Below are 21417 nucleotides of genomic sequence, written 5' to 3' on the forward strand. Positions count from 1 at the left end.
GACCTGCCACATGAGGGGACACGCACACAAACACACACAAACACACACACACGTTCATCATCGTCATTAACCTGAGAACGCGCAGACCACGTTTCTGTCCGTAGTTACTGCGTGGACACCGACGTGCTCCCGTGAGCCGCGTACGTTTTCTCGCGTACGCTGCGTAAACCGCGCTTCCTCCTGTGCGCCTCTAAACTAGAACTAATACCAAGACTAAAACAGGGACTAACCCAGTCCAGGACTAAATCAGGTCTAAACCAGGACTAAACCAGGACTATACCAGGTCTAAACCAGGTCTAAACCAGATCTAAACCAGGTCTAACCAAGGTCTAAAACCAGGACTAAACCAGAACTAAAACCAGAACTAAAACCAGGTCTAAACCAGGTCTAAACCAGGACTAAACCAGAACTAACACCAGGACTAAAACCAGGACTAACCCATTCCAGGACTAAACTAGGACTAAAGTAGGACTAAAGCAGGTCTAAACCAGGACTAAAATCAGTGATCTCATATATAAAGCATTTCTCTATCAATAATATTTTTAATATGGTTAAGGAAAGACTGGACTTTTTATTGTCTTTAAGTAGACAAAAGTTATTATGTTCAGATTTCCTCGTCTTTGCTACTTTACAGCAAACAGTTTCTTATTCATGGAGACTTGGGCTCAACAGCCAATTTGAAGAGATTTGTTAAACAATAAATGACTTTATAAAGTCACTTTTTTTTTGTTCTATATCAGTCTTTTGATCTGTCACAATAATGTAATAATGAATTTAAATGAAACTACCTCAAATTGAAGGCTTTTCTCAGCAATTTTTAGGTGAGATTAAAAAGAGATTAATTAGATTAATTAATTACAGATCATAATTAATTAATCTCTCAATTTTTTTAATCACATGACAGCACTAGTTAAACTTACCTATCATGCATTATTACTGTATGAGTGGGGTCATCTCATCACAGATCTGACTGAGACAGATTCGACTAATACCATAAAGCATTAAGTGCTTTGAGTGCCTTGAAGAAAAGCGTTATAAAACAATGAGACCATTTACTGTGGAACAAACAATCTAGGCAAAGCATTAATATATCCATGGAGACAAGGAAATGATCAACCTACCATCACTCTTAATCATAAGATGTTTGAAGATGAGACAATAAGATAATATTGTTTTTACGTATAGGGCTCATGACATGTTTTTCAGGACACTATAAAGGTCTACCAAACAGCCCGTGTTTTAGTATTGGAGAGCGTTGACAACACAAGGTTGGATTTTAGTTGGGCCAATTTCAGGGAATCCAGCCAAACAGAGCTTTAAAGAAAAAAATAGGGCAAAGAGTGAACCACCAACCAGGAAGACTACAGTACAATAGCGCCGAGGTGTCATGTGACAGAATGAGACACCCAAACTGGGAAGCACTTCAGCTGCTGCAGCGTGGGCCTTCTTGTTGTCATATAATAGTCACTGCCTAAAACATCCTCTTATCAAGATAATTTAATTTAATTTGAAACATTAAGAGGCACACTATACTCTAGAAATGACCCATTCTACTGTTGAGCTGCACACAATAGGAGCATATGTGTTATAACTGGGGCAGACCAGTTGCCAACAACCACCTGGGATTACATCACAACAAAACCCCCCTTTTGCTTGTTCCCTAAACAGAAAATGTTATCATCTAGCTTGGGTGTTACTGCAGTTGAAGCCTCCAACCGTCACCTTTTCACCCATCTTCCCTCAATGTAGCCTCTGAGTCAACAGACAACCACAGAAACTAGGCTATCTCCCACACTGATCTCAAAATCCACACAGGAAAGTGCGTATTGCTGTAACCATCTGACTGCCGTTCTTCATAACAAAGCCAGCTGATGTAATATTGCTCTGCCGTTTAACTTTAACTACCCAGAAGGTGAATGATTATGATAAAGTTGCATTGTACATGGTTGCCGCTCACGTAGCCCACCTATGTGTGTGTTTGTCTAAAAAGGGGTCAACACAGAGCAACAAAGTGCGCCCATCAGAGGAAGCAAAGCAGCACAGAACATTCAAGGGAGATATATTTAAGTGTGTGTGTCTGTGTAAGATTGTTGAATGGTAAGAATTGGGCCGATGAGCAGCTTTCTAGAGCGCGCCCTCCATTTGGAACCCCCTCACTGCTGACTGACTCCCATCTGCTGGTGGTCGGGCCCTGGTTCACCCTCCATGTCAGCATGGTAGTGCTCAAAACTGTCGTCATCTATGTCTGGGAGACCTAAGAGCTGGTGGAGACATAGAAAATAAGTTAGTGTTATCAAATAATAATTTACTGCCCAGGATAATATTTAACATGGGTTCAGAAAATCGTATTAAGTAATCTGTTTTTTGTTTGTTTGTCTTTTTGTCTTAACCCTCAGTACCAATTTTGCTCCCATTGTTTTTTCTGTCCTATCATATTAGTCCGTCGAGTATGTGTTAAAAGTTATGGCTGTGCAGATGAAAATTTTCACTTTATACTCGATAATTAACCTTTGTTATCTCTTTACTGTTTTTTTATTTTTGCATAATTATTTTATTTGGAAGAGAAATTAACAGTATTTGAGTGCCTTTTCCACATTATAATAAATAGGTTAAACATTAATCAGCTACCAGTACCCCAGTATACACACAAGTCTATAGCAAATGCCTAACTGATTATATTGGATCAGAGCATCCTGCAGCCCCTGCCTAGGAGGACATTGTGTATCTGTGATGACATGATACTAGACATATAGCAGAGGTCACCGTTATGTTTCTGGTTTAATCACCTAATTTGAGTGTGTGAGAATGGCTGATATTTTGTCTTACTTACAGGCCTAAATGACATGAAGACCTTCTCCAGCACCTCAGGCAGGGTCTTCTTCCCACAGGATGAGATGTAGTCCTGCGCCATCTGCAGGAAGGGCAGACAGTCCTCGCTCTCACTCCACACATGCTGCAGGGAGACACGTACAAGGTAAATAGAGAATCCACTTCTAAAACGTGTTTGGACTTTCTCTATATGGATCTGTCACACATTAAAAAGATGCATTATTTTACTTTTTGATTGAGCACCCACCACCTGCTTGTCTCCATGAAGATGTAATTGTTTTTTGCCTGAAATATTTCACAGTTTGGTATAAAATTTCAGGTGGCACCACCAAGCCAAGTTGCAGATCTTTTTTGGATGTATGTTTTAGAAACAAAACCTAGATGTAAAGCCATACTGTGGGAAATTCTATGCAATAACATGTCCTTGGAGTCAAGCAGATGGCAGACCCCACCAGAAAAGTTATTTACTCATTCTTACCATCATAATACCATGATATAATAATAATAATAATAATAATAATAATAATAATAATAATAATAATAATAATTAATATGGTAATCTAACTAAAGGATGCCAAGGCAATGAAGTTGNGCTTGTGGGCTGAGTCTGAGACAGAATCTTACAGCTAACCATAAGAAGGTTTCGAATAGGGTGCAGGAACTGTAACTAGATTACTGACACATGCATAGGTGACATCTAAAACCTCTTCAGGCATGCTTTGGATGAGAGAACAATGTTATGACATGGTAGAAACCTTCAAAGTTGGTTTAGCTTAATACCCCCTCTTTAAACATTCAATCAGTGTATAGGGTTCAACTTCGTGTTAATGCAGCATTTGAAATACTTCCAATTCAAAAGGTATATTTTGTTCATAATTATTAATTACAATGTCAGCGTATGGCCCATTTTTTTTTATAATTCTCAAACCCATGAATAGATAGTGTGTCATTTGTTAGACACCCAAAGGTTTGTGGTTCAACTTCAGCCCTATCTGTGGCATAGTGTAGGATTGAATCCTGGAGCAAGACACTTCATACCACTTACCATTCCTCTCTGTTTTTCTGTCTTTGATTTGTGGTGTTAAGACAGGCGAATTTGGCACAGAAAGGCTGCCACATGTTAGATGTTTGTGTAATCCCTCAGTTGTCTTCAATCAAAAAAACTTTTATCCAGTTGACAGACTTGAATTTCTTTTTTGCTATGCCTTATGTTAGCCAAATGCCAGGGTCAGAGGTGCTCTGGCTATAGTAGTACCTTAACACCATCAGAGTTATTTGAGCGAATGAACAGTCAACCAATGTAAAAAGCTTTGTGAGGTACAATATACTATGCTGGTTATGATGAAAGATCCTAGCAAGTGTTGGCAATATGTTACAGTGGACTCTATTGCTCTAGGCTTATGTTACATGATATTTGACTTTGTTTAATGCAAAATTATAATGTAAACAATCTTTTCTTCTTCTTCTTCTCAGCTCCTGAGTAATGTAACTTTAGCATCTTTCACAGATTTTCTATGTGGCCTTCAGTACAATACTAGTAGAAACTGCACACAAAGGAACAGCCCTGACAGTAGAAAGAAGCTGTTGTTAGGGTGCCATGGTAACGGGACCCATGCGCTCATGTATACCCCCCTCTTCACCTCCCCTCGCCCCCCTGTGTGTCCCGGCCCAGACAGATCCCATACAGCACGACAGAGAGAGAGAGAGAGAAAGCTAGAAGTGGGATTTCAAAGATAATCTCTCCAGCAGATGGCAAAACATCGCGTATTCCTTTTGAAATGCACCACGTGAGGCAGGGGGCGGGTCTCGTAGTGGTGGGAGGGGTGTGTGTGGGGGGGTGCATACAGTGTTCAATTAGGAACGGGTCATGTGATACACATATGCTAATTAGAGCCAGGCACTGTAAAAACTGTTCATTTCAATGCCAAGAGACACTTTCAAAATGGAAAATGTGTTCATATTGGGAAAGAAACATTGTGTGACTGGTAAATTAGATTTTTTTTTTTTATAGTCTGATACAATTTGAAAGATTATGAAGCCATTGTTAACATTAGACTGAATAAATGGTTTTGTCTTCACATTAAGATAAGAGTGCATTTATTTATTACAATATGGAAATTACTGTGTTGCAATGCAAAGTTCAAGAATAGCAGGTGATTAGAAAATATTTGATCAAATTTAAGAAAAATAAGAATTAAAAGGCTTGATAATAGACTTAAATCTAACACAACATTGTGCCAGAGTACAGACCTGATGAAGATATAAGACTACAAACTATGTACAGTAAGTGGTTATGACTACGTCACAATTATTTAGGCCTATAATTGCACGTGATTTAGGTTGTTTATTGGTGGACTAAAGTATAGATCAATCCGTATGGGTAACTGGCAATACTGATTTATTTATTTATTTTATTTTTTTTTTTTTTTTTTGAATGGTCCAAGCTCTGACTTTAGGACCAATATGCTGAGCTGATTTTGGTAATTTTCCCCAAATGATCTAATTTGAATTTAGTACAAATTCACCCACAACATTATTTTACAAACTGGTTAAGAGAGCAGTGTAGTCACATTTTTGCAAGTATTCAATAAAGCTTTATGCATGTATTTTTCTTTTGTGCATATTAGGTACTTGGGTCCTTTGTTGGAGATTTAAGGCCAATAGCCAATCCACAAATATTGGCTCTATATATCGGTCTAGCTAAAATTTCACAGCATACAATTTTGGCTTTGCTCTGCTTTTTAATGAAGACAAAAAAAAAAAAAAAAAAAAATTGGTACTTCAGCACTATGAACTGGCTTTTGTCTGGCATCTAAAACAATGAGCTAATGCCTACTCCTCCTCCAATACTGAGTGAGGTAATGACAACTGCGCCTCCAGCTGATGCGCCTCCTGTTTTTATGGGGAAAAAATAACAGCATAACGTCACATTAAAATGCAGTGACCTGGTTAAGCCCCCGCGAACTGACTGAGGGAAGCGAAGACGCACGAAGGAGGAGGAGGAGGAGAAGACGAGGAGACTAGGAGGGGGCGTGTGAGTGTACCGCGAGGACAGACAAAGCACGCTCCCACTCCATCGCGCGCGCAGCCAGAGAAAGTGCAAAGCGGTGCAGCATGGGAACCCTCTCCAGCAGTGCCCACACGCACAGCGCATAAACGGACCGTGGACTATACTACGTACTTTTACTCCCACAATATCTTTGCTTTTTGTTTTGCTTTCACTTTTTCCTTGGGTCGCGTGAAAGCCCGTGATCGCCAGGCTGGACGGGACGGTCAGGACCCCCACCTTACGCCCTCCTCCGTCACCTCATCCCCCTTTTACGCACTGTCGGACCGATGCGCTTACTCCCACGGACACACACCACCGACTACGCCGACCACGCATACAGTGGAGCGCACGATGGTGGTCCAAGGAGCAGTGACTCCCGGGAGGACGCGCCGGCTCATGCTCAAACTGCCGGTGGGAACTCTCCGGAGGAACAGCGGAGAGAGGGTAAGTAAGCGAAGACAATACATTCACGGGGAAATTAGGCTAATCCAGGTTACTGTATTAGTTACCTGGGAGCGAGTTGCAAAGCTTTTAATCTCTGGGTAGTATTGGAGGCTACTTTTCTGTGCGCTACGGGGCTGTCAAGTCATGCGCCGTGTGCCAAAGAGCGCATTCCATTCCCATCCACTCGTGTTCACAAGGTTACCAGGAAGTGCGACTGTGGGAGAGCTGTCTTTGGAGTGCCGCTTGTCATTGTTAGAGCCAGTCTGGTGACACTGGGGCAAGCTTTGGTGTGGCTAATCCAGATGGATTAGTTTTATGTGGTAGAAGAGTTGTGTCTGCTGGGTAAACTCTGGTGAAAGATGTGGTACACTGGATATCTTATTATGGTAACAATTTCTTTTTTAATCTTGGAATAAATAGAATGAGAAAAAGTTTATATTGGATTTTTTTCTTTCAATAGTCCATCCAGTTTGCTATTGCCATTTATTACAATTCGAAATGTTGATGGCTTTGGGCTTTTTAGGAATTACAAACGAAATGAATAAATAAATAAATAAGTCTTTCTACCGAATTTAAAAATATGATAAATTAGCGTCATGGGCTGGTTATCTTATAGTACTTGGGGTGTTATTTTTGATCCGACACATGTTTTATTCAACTGCTTTATTGATGTTGATGCTGCCCATGAGGTCACTTGTAAACATGATGTAATGATTTATCTAAAAGCAGCTGGGGGTCATCTTACCCCGTGGAGTAGCAGTTGCTTGGTAACAGTGATGCTTTGATGTACATGGTCCTAACAACACTCGAGCTGAAGTGAATACACATGTTAAATGAGCTATGTTTAATGCTATATATCATTTATCTATCAATTTATCTATCTATTGATCGATGGATCTATCTAACAATCTATCCATCTAAAAAAAAAAAACTGTTAACATGGAAATCCACCGAAGACATGCATCAGCCAAAACTATGTAAAGAAAAAAAAAATAACAAAAGAAAACAAAAGTGAAACAACCCATTTTAAATACATCTGTCATGCTATAGTTACACAAAACATTGGAATGAATGCAAAGTTTGTATTTAGCATCTTAAAATCTGCATTGGTTTGACATTAGGCTCACTGAAAATCCCATGGGGGTGACAACACAATCCTGAGCTCTGTAGTTATCCACATCACAGGTTGTACTTTTAACTCAATTATTTTTATGTTCTTGTTTTCATCTTACAAAATTTGACAATAGGGTTTTTGGGTTGTTAACATTTACTACCTTTACATCTATTATAGGGAGTTCACCTGGAATGTGTTTTTGTACAAGTTCATCTTAAAGTGACAACACGCTGCAACCTGCCGCTCCGATTCACCTCTCTGTCCCCACACCTCTGCCGTTTACGCCACTAGAACAGAGAGCATTTGAAAAGCATGCATACAGCTGCAGGTATACTGTAATTGGTTCCTATTGTGTGGTTCCCCCTTTGCCATTCACCGCCAGCTCGCTTTTATGTCGCACATTCTTTGGCATGACGTGAATCAGCCTTTCCCGGACTTACAGGTTTCACAAAACACGATGCAATGTTGTTGTTGAGAGAGTGTCTTTGTACTTATTAACCGATACACATGAATTATTTAAGATTACTGTAATTTCTTTAGAACACATGAGTGAACCTTGTCTTGAGTTATAGGTTTGACAAAACTGATATGATGCTATCCCTGTACAGTAAGAGGGAGTTGACTCTTTTTGTCATTTTTGATTAGCCACAGAACCGCTAATGAACATGGTAAGTCCAAAATGATAAACATATAGAGGGATATTTATCTGGTCACCTTACCTGACCAAACGTGATCATCCAGTTAAATTTGTTTATTTCAGTGATGCATGTGAAACAAAGGAGCTCATTGGTCACCCATTATTTAGAAACAAAATGACATTTCTCTCACCTCAGATTAACAGAATCTAGTGCTTTGCTCATTGATTCTGCAGAACATTGTAATGTATTTCAGTCCCCTGTGATTTGTTTATTTGTTTTGATAGTAAGTTAAAAGGTAAAATCTCCAGTCTTTGCTTTCTTTTCACAAAATGTGTGATACTGATACTGTGTTATTTTCCCCTTCAGTACAATAGTTTTTAGAATGTTTCCTCCATATCTGGCTAGCCACGCACATGAGTTTTAAAGTAATCTTTGTTAATTCCATGTATGTATTCCACATTCTTTGGCATGACCTGCACTAGAAATGTATATGATATGAAGAGGATGCTATAGGATATATTTGATATCCATTTGATTAGTAATGCATGAATCACTGCACCATCCTTATGTGAATCAGCTTTATTCAAACTTACACATGTCTCTATTCTATGATATATTATGGATATTCTTTGAAAAGTGTGCATCTTTGTAGTTTTTCTTTCCCTTTGATTAGTCATGCACGTGAGTTACAGTAAGTCACCATAAATTTCTCATGAGGCTTATACCCTATGACAGCTGGCTTTCATTTTAATAAGCTCGTATTCCCAATATACATCAGCATAAAAATAACTGCATCACCTCTTCGTCACCTTGCATAACAGTTATAGAAAGCCAGAGTGGGAATAGTTTTCAGTGTTACACTAAATTACTTCTACTATTCAATAGGTCAACAATGTCACTGCCAATACTTTTACTACAAATTCTGCTGGTCACTAGGTTTACTCTCTCATTACTTCTACTACTTTATATACTATTACTAGTTATAGCAGAAGTAAAAGTACTAGAAATTCATGATTGAGCTTATTTTTCAATGCATTTTATTGGCACTATAATTCTGCTATTACTACAAATACAGCTGTAGTGTTCTATCGCTATTTCTACTTGTACTCTGAATACTGTTTACGTCTACTAGGACTCTGAATACTATTACTATCTCCCTTTATTACTTTTACTCTGACTACTGCTTATACAAATAAGTTGTCATGTACTGTTATACATTGCATTATGTTGAAAAATAAACGGATTTTTCTATCAAATTGATTTAAAGATGCACTTTGTAGGTTTTTCTGTTGGGGATAGACTGTTGCACGCTCCACCAGAAAAGTTACTTAGTGCACCCCTTACATAAGAAATTGAGACTGAATGATTGTCTGTGTACATCACAAGCCAACCACAGTCCAGGATGTACCCCACCTTAGCTAGTAGCTAGATTTGCTAGGTAGCTAGATTTCTGATTAAACTCCTTGCGTTGTAACAAAGCATTGATGCGTTCTAATTGCACCTGATTGGGAGAAACATCAGCTCCTCTGTGCAGAAGTAATTGCACGGCTTGATTGTGGCTGTTCATAGGATTTCAGTGGGAGGTCTCACTCTCCCTTGATTACACTCTCTAGTCTCTGAGCCAGCTGTGCCCGGGCTGAGTGAGGAGAGGGGATAATGTGCACTCATTTACATAGACACAAGCACAGTATTTCACTGTTGGACAAGAAAATGGCTAAAAATTATGTTGAAACATTTTTAAGACTTGGTTTTAGGTGTGTGGTTGGATATTACCCTTAGGTTTAGGTTGTCAGTGTGCAGGCAGTTATTTAATATTTAGTTAAGTTATTTTTGATTTTGATTTTGATACTAAAGAATAGACTTGATACTCAATACTGATTCTGATACCACGATGATAATAAAAAACACTCTGTATTTAGTCAATAATAATATTTTTCAACAATATATGATAGTACTTTCTTTTATATTATTTTGTGGTCTTTTTTCTGCGTAATCCCTCAGTTGTCCTGGTAGGCGCTAGAGAGGTCCATGATGGCCATGGACCTCATATATTAGTCTATTCTATGTGGTCTTATACTTCAGATACAACTCAAGCTCATTCTAATTGTTTAGGAAAGGTTAATTTCTGTCTTGTGAATGTGATTTTTTCATATTGATACTTTTCAAATGAGTATCTAGTTTTGATACTTTTACAACCCTAGACTGAGGACAGTTTATCTAAAACTTCAGCTAGGAAATTGGGGTCAGGAGTACCTAGCTGGAGAATTTACATGTAGAACAGGTTTGAAGTTCTGTATTTGTAGCCCTTCATAACTGAAAACATGACATTTAGTTCACACAAGTTTCTTCAAATCTCACTAGAAAAGAATGTTGGAATATTTTCAAAGCACAGACAAGCAGCTGTTTCCGGGCTTAGACAGATTTGGCGACTTATTGATGTTGATTTGAGTTCCATTGCAGTTAACTGTTGAATCTATCAAGCTATTAAAATCAGATAATTATTCACAAAAATGCAGATGTCATTTGCTAATGGACTTGGCCAAATAAGTGTGCTGTAAAAAAAACAGTCTTGCAGCTGTACGTTTGGAATTTGGACTAAACTTGAACTAAAATGGGACCAAACCACGTCTACATCAAGAATAAATTGGACTCAAACCAGGACGAGAAAAATAAATGTGCTATAAAATACTGGCTGAATCAATAGACCACAGAAACCACACATCCTATCATACTTCTGTACAATACAGTGTCTTAAAACAACTTGAGACTGTTGATCAATTTGTCAAACTAAAGATATCAATGTCAATTTTAATGAACAAAATTCTGGCAACCACCACCATCAGTTACTGTAGGATGTGCCAATTTTGAGTGAATGGAAGACAGGATTTTTAACAGGAGCCAAAGTCAACTCTGATGTTCCTTAGATAGCTAGACATTTCAGATCCATTTAAGATCAGTGGTTTTCAAACTGTGGTACATGTTTTACCAATGCGGTTGGTACTCCTTTTAGCTATGAGGTTAAGCTGTGAGGTCTTCTACGGTTCTAATATTTTGCCTAATCTATCCATGTTTTGGTCCTACTTTGAGTATTTCTTTTAGATCTTGAATGTCCTACTATACTACTATTGAACTTCTATAAACATTTGAGAACCACTAGCTATTACGTTCTATCTTCCCAATCAAACACATCACGCCTCAGTCATTCCAAATTTGTATGCGCTGTCCTTCTCAATGTAAACAGTTGGCCTACCCAGCTCTTTTCACAGTTTTTCACCACTCACAGGGCGGAGGCAAGCCACCATACCTGAAGACAAAAGCTTGTCTTTAAATGAAAAAACCATTACAGTGTGCTGGCAGGTGAACAAAGAGTAGTTTCAACCCCAAAGGCCGCCATCTAGTAGGTTACAACATCACTGTGTCCCATTCTCCCAGGCACCCAATGCTTTCACTTACGAATGTCCCTCCTGTTTCAACATGTCAGTTTGGATAACTCATTTCATTTTGGCATTATCTACTTGTTACGCAACTCTAGCCCGCAGGGAAAGACAGCATTTTTTTTTGTAGCAATACTAGCATAGCATTGTACGCCTATAAGTAGCTGACAGTGCAGAGACTCGTAGTGTGGGGATGTTTATTTATTGCTACAAGCTTAGATCCAGTTGAAGGAATTTGCAAACTTGGAGATTTCTTATCCTCGAGGATTTTCGCAAGTGTCACAGGGGCGAAGCATATCACCACAGGCCAAATGCGTCTTTCTATTTAAAAAATCACAGTGTTCAGCAAGTCATTCGGTGGGAGAGGTTTGTCAAATTGGCTTTTAGATAACAAATAGGGTGTCAGTCGTGTAACGTAGATGAATGGGTAATGTCTTATGTCGTCTATCACATGTAATACAGTATCTAAAAGCAGAGATGTCATCCTGCTGGGGCAGCGGCGATGCCATGTTTGAACAAAAAATATCTCGTTAAATGCTGAACAGTGGGAAAATGGGGGGCCAAATTGATTCCTGTCGTAGTGTCAGAATCACATTTGTTGTGGCGGATGATGTCATTACAGATGGGCTGATATAAGTGAGCTCTTCCTGGAAGACAAAGAAAAGAAAAAGCAGCGCTTGCACTATGGATATACCATATAAAGGACATTATACAAAGATGGAAAGAACCAAGTTAAATCCATATCCAAATATTATAAAGTGATATGCGCTACTATGCTGTTTAACCACAGGCAGATATGGTGTGAATCAGGAACACAATACTATAAAAAAAATTAGCAAGTGTCAGCTCTGTATGATGTTGATGACAAAAAAGTCTTACATCTCCAGAAATTGTACCTGATAAATGTTAATGGTGTTAATGCCTCACTGATTTTTTGTTTTGTTCTGTTTTGATTAATATGAGCAAGTTCACAAAACAAAATTTACTGAAAACTAAATCGATTTACATTTTTATATTAAAATCACTCAAAGTAAGTGATTGCCTTTGCGGGGAAAACTGTTACCAAGCTGTACACCAACATACAGACAAGCATGTTGATGCTAGGTCTTATAGGCTATCCCTTTAAATATATATTTTTAAATATCTGGAAAAAATAATTTCATTATTTCTTTGACCAAGAGTGAAACCACTTGAATCAGAGAAATAAAACATGATCTGTTAGCACTGATGCTGCTATGTGGAGGCAGTTTGAGCAACAAAATGATCAGTGCAAGTCATAAAGGGGTAGATTCTTGGGGGTGTGGGTGTGACTCTTTTGAGCTCCCAACATGGAAAAAGCCTAAATATGCAGTATCATACTCAAACATGCTCAAACACAGGTATGTGTTAACAAAACTGGACACTCGCAACAGTTGGTTTAGCATAATACATGCCTTTAAAGACTCTTTGTTAACTTCTATTCCATCCTAGGGCTATGACTTTCTGTCTTGTTATGACAGTTCCATGTAATTATTTTGAGTTATCACAACATTTGCAAAAGTGAAAGAAAACCCATCAATAGCTTAAACCAACCGGGTTTTAAAGGTATAATACTTTAAGTCCGGCAGCTGCTGTTGACATCTAAGTGGAAGACATCTTTTTTGGGGATGTTTTGACGAAGATTACCCCAGGCTGAATTAGGATTATCCCCCATCTTTGTTATCCCAATATCCCTCTAAGCTTCTCAGTGCTTTTTCTTACTGTGAAATTACTAAACAACAAACAAACAAAAGCCTGCTGAAAATGGCTTTAAGTGCGCATTGGCTAGAGACGACTACACCAGCGTCTTATAGAGACTGAATGGGTCTCCAAGGAAACTTAGTGTTGTTGTTCTTCGGGGGTGCGCAGAGGGGGGAGTTTGGGGGGGTGGAAAGTTCACATGGACAGCGTCGACAAAGGTAGAAACAACACATCCATCCGAGCAGTATAGGGACTGAGCAAGACAATGGAGAGGCAGTAATTTGGAGCTATGGGTGTTGCGGGTGTTAGCGGCGGAATGCTAATCGTTAGACAGGGGAGGGGCTATGGTTTCAGGGGTTGAGGGAGATGGTAAATAGAAAAAACAGAATCCCCAGAGGAAAACAAGATAGAGAAGAAATAATGGGCTTACAGTATCGTGCCGTAGTATTGTTGGTTTAATCAGTTGTTGTTTGTTCGTACATAACCCTTGAGTCATAATAATATTGGGTTAGATTTATAATGCACTTAGATAAAATTACATTAGTTTATTCACTCCCCAGCCACCCCAGTGGTCCACTGATACTTCTGATGGCATAAATGCCCTGGGGCATACTGACAAAGTCATGACTGCCATTTTTGTGCCACCAGGACAACAAACTTTTTTTTTTTTTTTTGGTATTAAACCATTTCAATAAACTAACCACCCCAATACCCCCCACATCTCAGTATCAATATGTCTTTATATTATCTTATTTTAATACTAGTTTCAGTATAGATTAGAATCCAGGAATCATTACTACATCTATCTGGTATTTGAACAAAGACAACATAAAAGTTTAATCTGGGACATGCTTTACAATTACAGGATGATTTATAGTCCTAAACCCCTGAAATGAAGAGTGGTTTGTGCATCAGACTTGCCTGGAGGTACGTGTCCACCAATGCTAATTTATTTTACCTTTGCACCAATCACGGTGAAGGTCAGCCGTGGACTGAGGGTGCTGGTTTGGGTCAGCTTGTGTTTTCCTATTAGCTCCTATCTAATTGTTTGGACATTAGTGTCACTGTTCATTTACACAGACTTCCCATTGTTCTACGAATGTTTGTGGACTTCTACCCCTGTTAGCTAACCATACACTGTGGCTAAAGTATTGATTCCCAGGGATCTCTTCTTGCCTCCAGGTGAGCTAGCTGCGGCCAGTCTGTCCAATTACTCACACAAATAAAAGAATGGGAATTCCGTGGACACACACTTCTAAAGGTTATGCGGATACCCCGCCCCTGTTATGGTTTGAAAGCGGACCTCAGTACTTTCCCCAAGGCAGTTTGTGGAATGTTTTCGCAGTAGTAAACGGGGGCACACAGGAGACTCCCCTGTGCTTTCATCACTGTCAGGGATGGTTCTTCTGTTCCGCATCCAAAACAAACCTCGAAGATCTTGAGTAGTTCAAAGTGAATCAGCATGGGAGATGATGTCCATTGACTGTTATTGGACTACTGAATCATAATGGACAGTTGATGCTTTGGGGGTTGCTAAGGGAATCGTAGTGCTAATAAAGTGAACTATAGCATTCAAAAGATAGGGACCTGTAACGTCAATCAGACTCAACAAAAAACTAGCCAGTATAGCAAAATCTAAATTATCGAGAATCAATTAACAATTTATTTAAATTATGAGAAGCTTCAACATGCAGCTTCTCATCCCTGAAACTCGTAAGTAGTGTTGTCATAATACTAAAATTTCAAACTCAATTGATCTAATACCATGAGGATGACAAAGTATCACTATCTGCTCAGTTGAGTATCTAGTTTCAATACTAGTTTTATCATCAATTAGTATCTGATGTTTTATACTTTTAACAACTACTCTTAAATCAGTCAATTTATTGAAAGAACATACAAGTCTGATCAGAGACAAAATAGCTGGTTTAGCCTTTTCATTTGACAGTACATTAGCTACCTACAAGTTAAAGGCTACATATATTTGTTCATTTGCATTTTTGTTTGACAAACTATCCACTTTTGGAACCCAGACAGACCAATGTGGGTATTACTTAAATAATTCTAAAAAATAAATACATAGTTTCCAAAAGTAAAAAAAAAAAAAAAAAAATGCATAGCTTTATATTTTTAGTTTGTAAACTTTTTAAAAATGTAGTATGTTACTTTCCATGCCAGGCTACATGCACAATATGTAAACATGTCACTTCAGGAGTAGTAAAAAAAATGGGCCACCTCCAATACCAGACATGTTTTTCATTCTTCTATGCTAATGCTGGGAATGACAGACTGGGGAGATGCTGGCTTGATGGGAAAGAAAAGTTGAATTCCAAAACAGGATGTGCAGAGACCCCTTCGGATTGTTCCCAAAATATCCCGACACAATCTGCCGTCTTTGTGAGAACCAGATAACGGGACTCACCAGGGAGCAGTGAGTCAGTCAAAATAAAGGGCAGCATTCATAACGTGCATGTGCGCTCCACGGAGGACACTAGCATGGGTTGTGTGCAGACGTGGAGAATTAGGGATGCTCATACAATGGGCTAATATGGGCCTTATGTTTAGACTGGGAGAATTCAGGTTTTAATTAAGTTATAGAGCTAACTGAAAGATGGGAATATGAGGTACTGGGTTTGTGTTTGGTAGTGTTTAGAGATGTCATGATTTAGTTTGAATTTTAAAGGTGCACTGTGTAACTTTTTTGTGGGGTCCCAGTCCCTTGTTTGTTGCCATGATCATTGCCAAGTTGTTATTGCTTTGACTACTTTCCACAGTATGACATTAAACTTAGGGGTGTCAAATTATCGCGTTAATTGGGATTAATTAATTACAGTCATATTTAGCGCGTTATGTTTTTTAATCGCGTTAATCTAATTTTTAATCTCTAACTTTATTGTTTCTGTATGCGAGTTGCTTTATTATAAAGTCTGTTTTTATGTGTTGTTGGGACAACAACACAAAAAAAAAAAACACATTTATAATTTTTTTTATTTCGGTAATTCCACTCATTGCCGGAAACCCACACAAAACGTGCGCAGTAAGAGCGATGTAAACGTCATGTTCACGTTGGCGGCGTCAGTCGCACAATGGACGAGGTCGAAGAGCCAGTAGAACAGAGTCAGCAGTGCACAGGTAAAAACGCATTCATGTCTTGGAAATTATTCTCCCGACGTGAAATATAAAAGAAAAAAATAACAAATATAAAATCATCTACAACTTAAATGTCACTGGTGAAAACAATCTGCATAGGTTCATGATGTCTGCACTACTGTCCTATAGTGACCTGCCACATGAGGGGACACGCACACAAACACACACAAACACACACACACGTTCATCATCGTCATTAACCTGAGAACGCGCAGACCACGTTTCTGTCCGTAGTTACTGCGTGGACACCGACGTGCTCCCGTGAGCCGCGTACGTTTTCTCGCGTACGCTGCGTAAACCGCGCTTCCTCCTGTGCGCCTCTAAACTAGAACTAATACCAAGACTAAAACAGGGACTAACCCAGTCCAGGACTAAATCAGGTCTAAACCAGGACTAAACCAGGACTATACCAGGTCTAAACCAGGTCTAAACCAGATCTAAACCAGGTCTAACCAAGGTCTAAAACCAGGACTAAACCAGAACTAAAACCAGAACTAAAACCAGGTCTAAACCAGGTCTAAACCAGGACTAAACCAGAACTAACACCAGGACTAAAACCAGGACTAACCCATTCCAGGACTAAACTAGGACTAAAGTAGGACTAAAGCAGGTCTAAACCAGGACTAAAATCAGTGATCTCATATATATAAAGCATTTCTCTATCAATAATATTTTTAATATGGTTAAGGAAAGACTGGACTTTTTATTGTCTTTAAGTAGACAAAAGTTATTATGTTCAGATTTCCTCGTCTTTGCTACTTTACAGCAAACAGTTTCTTATTCATGGAGACTTGGGCTCAACAGCCAATTTGAAGAGATTTGTTAAACAATAAATGACTTTATAAAGTCACTTTTTTTTGTTCTATATCAGTCTTTTGATCTGTCACAATAATGTAATAATGAATTTAAATGAAACTACCTCAAATTGAAGGCTTTTCTCAGCAATTTTTAGGTGAGATTAAAAAGAGATTAATTAGATTAATTAATTACAGATCATAATTAATTAATCTCTCAATTTTTTTAATCACATGACAGCACTAGTTAAACTTACCTATCATGCATTATTACTGTATGAGTGGGGTCATCTCATCACAGATCTGACTGAGACAGATTCGACTAATACCATAAAGCATTAAGTGCTTTGAGTGCCTTGAAGAAAAGCGTTATAAAACAATGAGACCATTTACTGTGGAACAAACAATCTAGGCAAAGCATTAATATATCCATGGAGACAAGGAAATGATCAACCTACCATCACTCTTAATCATAAGATGTTTGAAGATGAGACAATAAGATAATATTGTTTTTTTACGTATAATAATGACTCAAAGAGTAAAGAAATAGGATGAATTATTCAATTTGGTTTTAATTCAGACAGTTGGTTTACTTATAAAAAATAAAAAAAAATGATGGTGCCATATCTAAATTTCCTTATTAGAAATATAGTTAGACCATTAAGCTCTTCTTCTGTCAGCCACTTCTACTTCTACCTTAAAAACCAATACCCCGTACTACTGCTTGTTCTTTGTTCCTTCGCTACTGCGAGTACAAATCATCCTAAAAACGGCCGTGAAACAAAACCACTTGGAACGTTTTTGTGTGAAACTGTGTGGGCTGTGGAAATGACAAAGTAGATCAGGAGGTTAGCGGCACACTGGAGTGAACAAGGTTTTTTAACTTTAACTGGCTTGTGCATTCCCGTGGGCGCGCTGCAGTCTCGTAGTGATCCTCATTAATATTTATCCGCCAGGCAAAGTGCGCGCAATGATTAGCTCCAGATCCAACTAGCAAGTACGCTACCAGCTATTAGATGTTTGTAGATGTTCTCCATGGTGGATACCCCTTTGTTGAGTTGCATATCGCGGCATATAAACCACGAACTAGGTCAGACCCTGTTCCTCAAGAGAGCCTCCAGTCCCCACACTTCAAAGGTTGCATCCATCTTAAGGGGATTCTAACACCCTGCACAATTTCATATTAATTATTTCTGGTATTAATTTGGAGTGGAGGTTTAAAGCTCTTGACATTTGTGGAAGCAGTGTGGTGGTGACATGCAAGAGAAATTGAAGGCTTGCGTGATGGGTTGAGTGTGTAAACGTCTTACTCAGGATGAAATTGAGAATACTTTGGGGGTCCAAATTGGATTAACGCACCTGGATAATGGAATTTCATGGGCAGGCGATCGGATCATGGATACTTGGAAATAAAGCTAGCGTTAATCCAAGGTAAAGGATTATAATACTAATCGTTATAATACTCCCTACAACAGAAGCATATCCAGACTGGGTTAGACTGGAATGAACAACACTATCACAGTGTCTTGAGGGTTTATGTCTCTTGGTCCTGATACCAACATCAGTATCCAATAGGATTCTGACATTGCCCAATAGAATTCTGAAAGGGAATTTTTTTTTTTTTTTTTTTTTTTTTTTTTGCCTTAATGAAATTTTATAGGATTCTTGTATGGTTTGTAAAATCTGATAGGACTTTTTGACTAGGGTTATCACTATAATAAAACCCCTGTAAAAAATAGTGTGGTATCAGTATTGGTACTTGGTATTGGCAAGTTCTCAAAATGAAGTACTTGTACTTGTACTCATTTTGGAAAAAGTGATATCAGTTCCTCCTTATGTCCTGCTTTTGTTGAACATGGCTGCCCCCACTGTATGAGTGTAGAAATTACTACTATATAATAAAATCTTTTTTTTAACTTTTATTGTTGCAGCTTTGTGAAAGAATTTGATAATATGGGTAAAATGTCTTGCTCAGTGACACAACAGCAGAACCCTCCCCCACACTGTTTAAACTACCAGTTCTCCAGTTGGTAGGCAAACCTGTAATTGCTCCAATATATCTTTAAAACTGAAAACACTTCATTAACCTCATTTTTCAACACCTTTACACTCTATCCTACTATATGCATTTAGCTTTAAGTTAGCACAGCATCAATATTCCATTTGAAAGCAGCATGCAGTGACGAGTATTTAATATTCTTGAGCATCCACACTCAGATCCATAAACATTTTACTGCAATTCTTGTAACATTGACTAGCCAAGACATATAATTCCTTGACCACCTTATTTTAGCATCAATATGTTACCATTGATTTTTTTCTACCTTTAATACCATTACACTAAAGCTAACTGATTGAATTCCCACTCTGGTCTGTCAGGTGTGATCACAGGGGCCCAGGTGCACAAGTTACACCATAAAACAATCATTCCAATAAATCTACAGTTTTCCAATATGGCATCTGCCCTCTATTCAATGCTCTAGTGCCCTGGCTTCAAATGTTGTTGACCTATTTCCCTCAACCTCCACTCGCTCCTACTCCTCCAGACTGTATCCTGCTCCATTCCATCACATGCTTCAGTTAAGATCAGAAGCCAAAGAATGACAGGATCATCCACTTGAAAGATACAACTATAGAACAAAATAAAATTGAAAAGTTGGGAAGTTAAAAGAGATGTATAATGCGAAATTGACTTGAACCAATTTGTAACAGGTTTCCCTTCATCAAGAATTGATCCCCATTTGATTGAGGCTTCAGTGAGTGTTCAGAAATTCTCACAGATGTAGAGCTTGGGTCATACATGTAGAGTTCAAATCAGATATCAATAAAATGCTGCTATGAGTGGTGCGGTCTCTCAACTGTAGATTTGAGGGAAATAAGACCTACAAGACACTGCATGTGAATAGGAACAAAATCTTCAGTTTAGAGATATCAATTTAAAACTTCCTCTGTTGTTTACTTTCATGTATTCATATAAAATAGTTATGTGCAAAAATTTGTAAAATTGCACATATTTGGGACACAAAAATCTAAAAAATTGATAGAGCCAGCTTTTACATTTCTAGTTTGTTGACATTATATACAAAAATGTATTTACAAAGGTAATGATTTTACAGTTTTGTTTTTTTTCCATCTGAACAGTCACATATATGTTGGGACAGCAAGCTGACCAAAAACAACTACACATTGCCACACACATGATTTATGTATTAGTTTAATTCTGAACAACCAAAAAAACATGGTGACTTCTTTAACCTTGACATATTTAGAAAACAGAATTCATAATCATCTCTTCAGCCTCAAAACCCACTTTGTACTGTCAAGCACTAGATGTTTAGACCTATTTATAATCGCTAATATCTGCATGGAGAAAATGTATTTTTACACCCAGTCGCCGTGGCAACAAGTGACCAGCTGACACGGTCTATTTACATGATTGGACGAGGGTGACCTTTTCCCAGGATTCATAGCGGCTTTGCAAACACATTAGAGTCATGGGAACCGCGCAGGATTTTATGGCATGCTAACAGCTAACTTTCTTCTCTCAAACGCAACAAATATTGACATCGCTCGTAAATTACAATCTTGAGATATGGGATCCATTTTGGAAAGAAAATAAAATAGTCTGCGACAAAGTTACAAATTCCACATGTCTATCTCAAGACAGCTAAGACAGCATGCATCTTAGTGATATAGTACTCTCCATAATATTGGTATGCCCCCCGATAATGGAACTAACTTTGAGTTGTAGTTTTGAGATTTTTTTTTATAGATTTTTTTTACCTCAGACCCAACTTCTACTTACACTTACAAGACAACATTTTCCTGGCTGATTTATAACATATTTACTTAATTTAACAAACAGTAAATCAAACTTTTCCAAGTTATTCCTCACTTTCCTTATGCATTCTGAGCATCCTAATTATTCACCATGATGATTTTATAAATGCTTTTCACACCTTTCCAGAGTGAGTTTTTTCCATTTTAGTAATACTAATAACAACTAGCCTGCTAACCATGCACCTCCTGATTATACAATTAGACAATTAGACAATAAAACACTTTATAATTGAACACAGCAGACTTATTTTGACCTAAAGAGCTGCTTAAACAATACATCTCAGGCTCTTTATTTTAAAACGTCGTATAAATAGTTTATTTTATTTATTTATTTAAAGAAACAGGGACAGTGCACAATATACATTAATCTTAACAGGAGACATGCATTGTACCAGGTTGTGGCACT

The 21417-nt window shown here is 38.2% G+C and overlaps 2 protein-coding genes across 2 annotated transcripts in view; one reads left to right on the top strand and one right to left on the bottom strand.

Moving 5' to 3' along the window:
• Nucleotides 1–1191: 1191 nt before the first annotated feature.
• LOC129409509 (maturin-like) lies at nt 1192–3545 on the bottom strand. The gene is made up of 3 exons (XM_055155853.1): nt 3510–3545; nt 2831–3025; nt 1192–2261 (listed from the first exon to the last, which is right to left on the bottom strand). Exons 1-3 carry the CDS (start codon nt 3543–3545, stop codon nt 2154–2156), a joined length of 339 nt encoding a protein of 112 aa, XP_055011828.1. The 3' UTR covers nt 1192–2153.
• A 2684-nt stretch (nt 3546–6229) lies between these two features.
• frmd4a (FERM domain containing 4A) overlaps nt 6230–21417 on the top strand; it is a 105753-nt gene continuing 90565 nt past the window's right edge. The window contains exon 1 of the mRNA XM_055155663.1: nt 6230–6322. Coding sequence (XP_055011638.1) covers nt 6230–6322 — 93 coding nt within the window. The remainder of the gene's footprint in view (nt 6323–21417) is intronic.

The sequence above is a fragment of the Boleophthalmus pectinirostris genome, unplaced genomic scaffold (assembly GCF_026225935.1).
Source record: "Boleophthalmus pectinirostris isolate CB_2022bp ecotype Guang Dong unplaced genomic scaffold, ASM2622593v1 HiC_scaffold_2, whole genome shotgun sequence".
In the NCBI taxonomy this organism is placed as follows: domain Eukaryota; kingdom Metazoa; phylum Chordata; class Actinopteri; order Gobiiformes; family Gobiidae; genus Boleophthalmus; species Boleophthalmus pectinirostris.